The 404-nt window shown below is 55.4% G+C and overlaps 1 protein-coding gene across 1 annotated transcript in view; it reads left to right on the top strand.

The window, feature by feature from the left end:
• Positions 1–221: 221 nt before the first annotated feature.
• EMH_0091550 (uncharacterized protein) overlaps positions 222–404 on the top strand; it is a gene marked incomplete at both ends in the record, with an annotated part of 448 nt that continues 265 nt past the window's right edge. Inside the window, one exon of the mRNA XM_013501740.1 lies at positions 222–341. Within this exon, the coding sequence (XP_013357194.1) occupies positions 222–341 (120 nt within the window). The remainder of the gene's footprint in view (positions 342–404) is intronic.

Genomic DNA, 404 nt, shown 5'->3' with positions numbered 1-404 from the left:
CAGCAGCAGCAGCAGCAGCAGCAGCAGCAGCCAGGCCGCAACTATGGATAGACTTCTCCTGCTGCTGCTGCTGATGATGATGCAGCAGCAGCAGCAGCAGCAACGCAGCAACTATGGATAGGCTGCTGCTGCTGCTGCTGCTGATGTTGCAGCAGCAGCGGCAGCAATAACTGCTGCTGCTGCAGGTAATACAAGACCTGGTACAACTGCTGCTGCACTGCATGCTGCAGCAGTTGCAGCAGCAGCAGCAGCAGCGGCAGCAGTTGCAACAGCAGCAGCAGCAGCAGCAGCAGCAGCAGTTGCTGCTGCAGTTGCTGCAGCAACGGCTGCAGCAACTGCAGGTGTGATCGGTGGCACTCCCCTTAAGTTCTTCGTTTTGTTTTGTTTTTGTTTACTTTATTCAT

The sequence above is a fragment of the Eimeria mitis genome, genomic scaffold, assembly GCF_000499745.2.
Source record: "Eimeria mitis Houghton genomic scaffold, Emh_scaff7442, whole genome shotgun sequence".
In the NCBI taxonomy this organism is placed as follows: Eukaryota; Apicomplexa; class Conoidasida; order Eucoccidiorida; family Eimeriidae; genus Eimeria; species Eimeria mitis.
The sequence above is the reverse complement of the archived record's forward strand: the minus strand, read 5'-3'. Positions and strand labels throughout refer to the sequence as shown.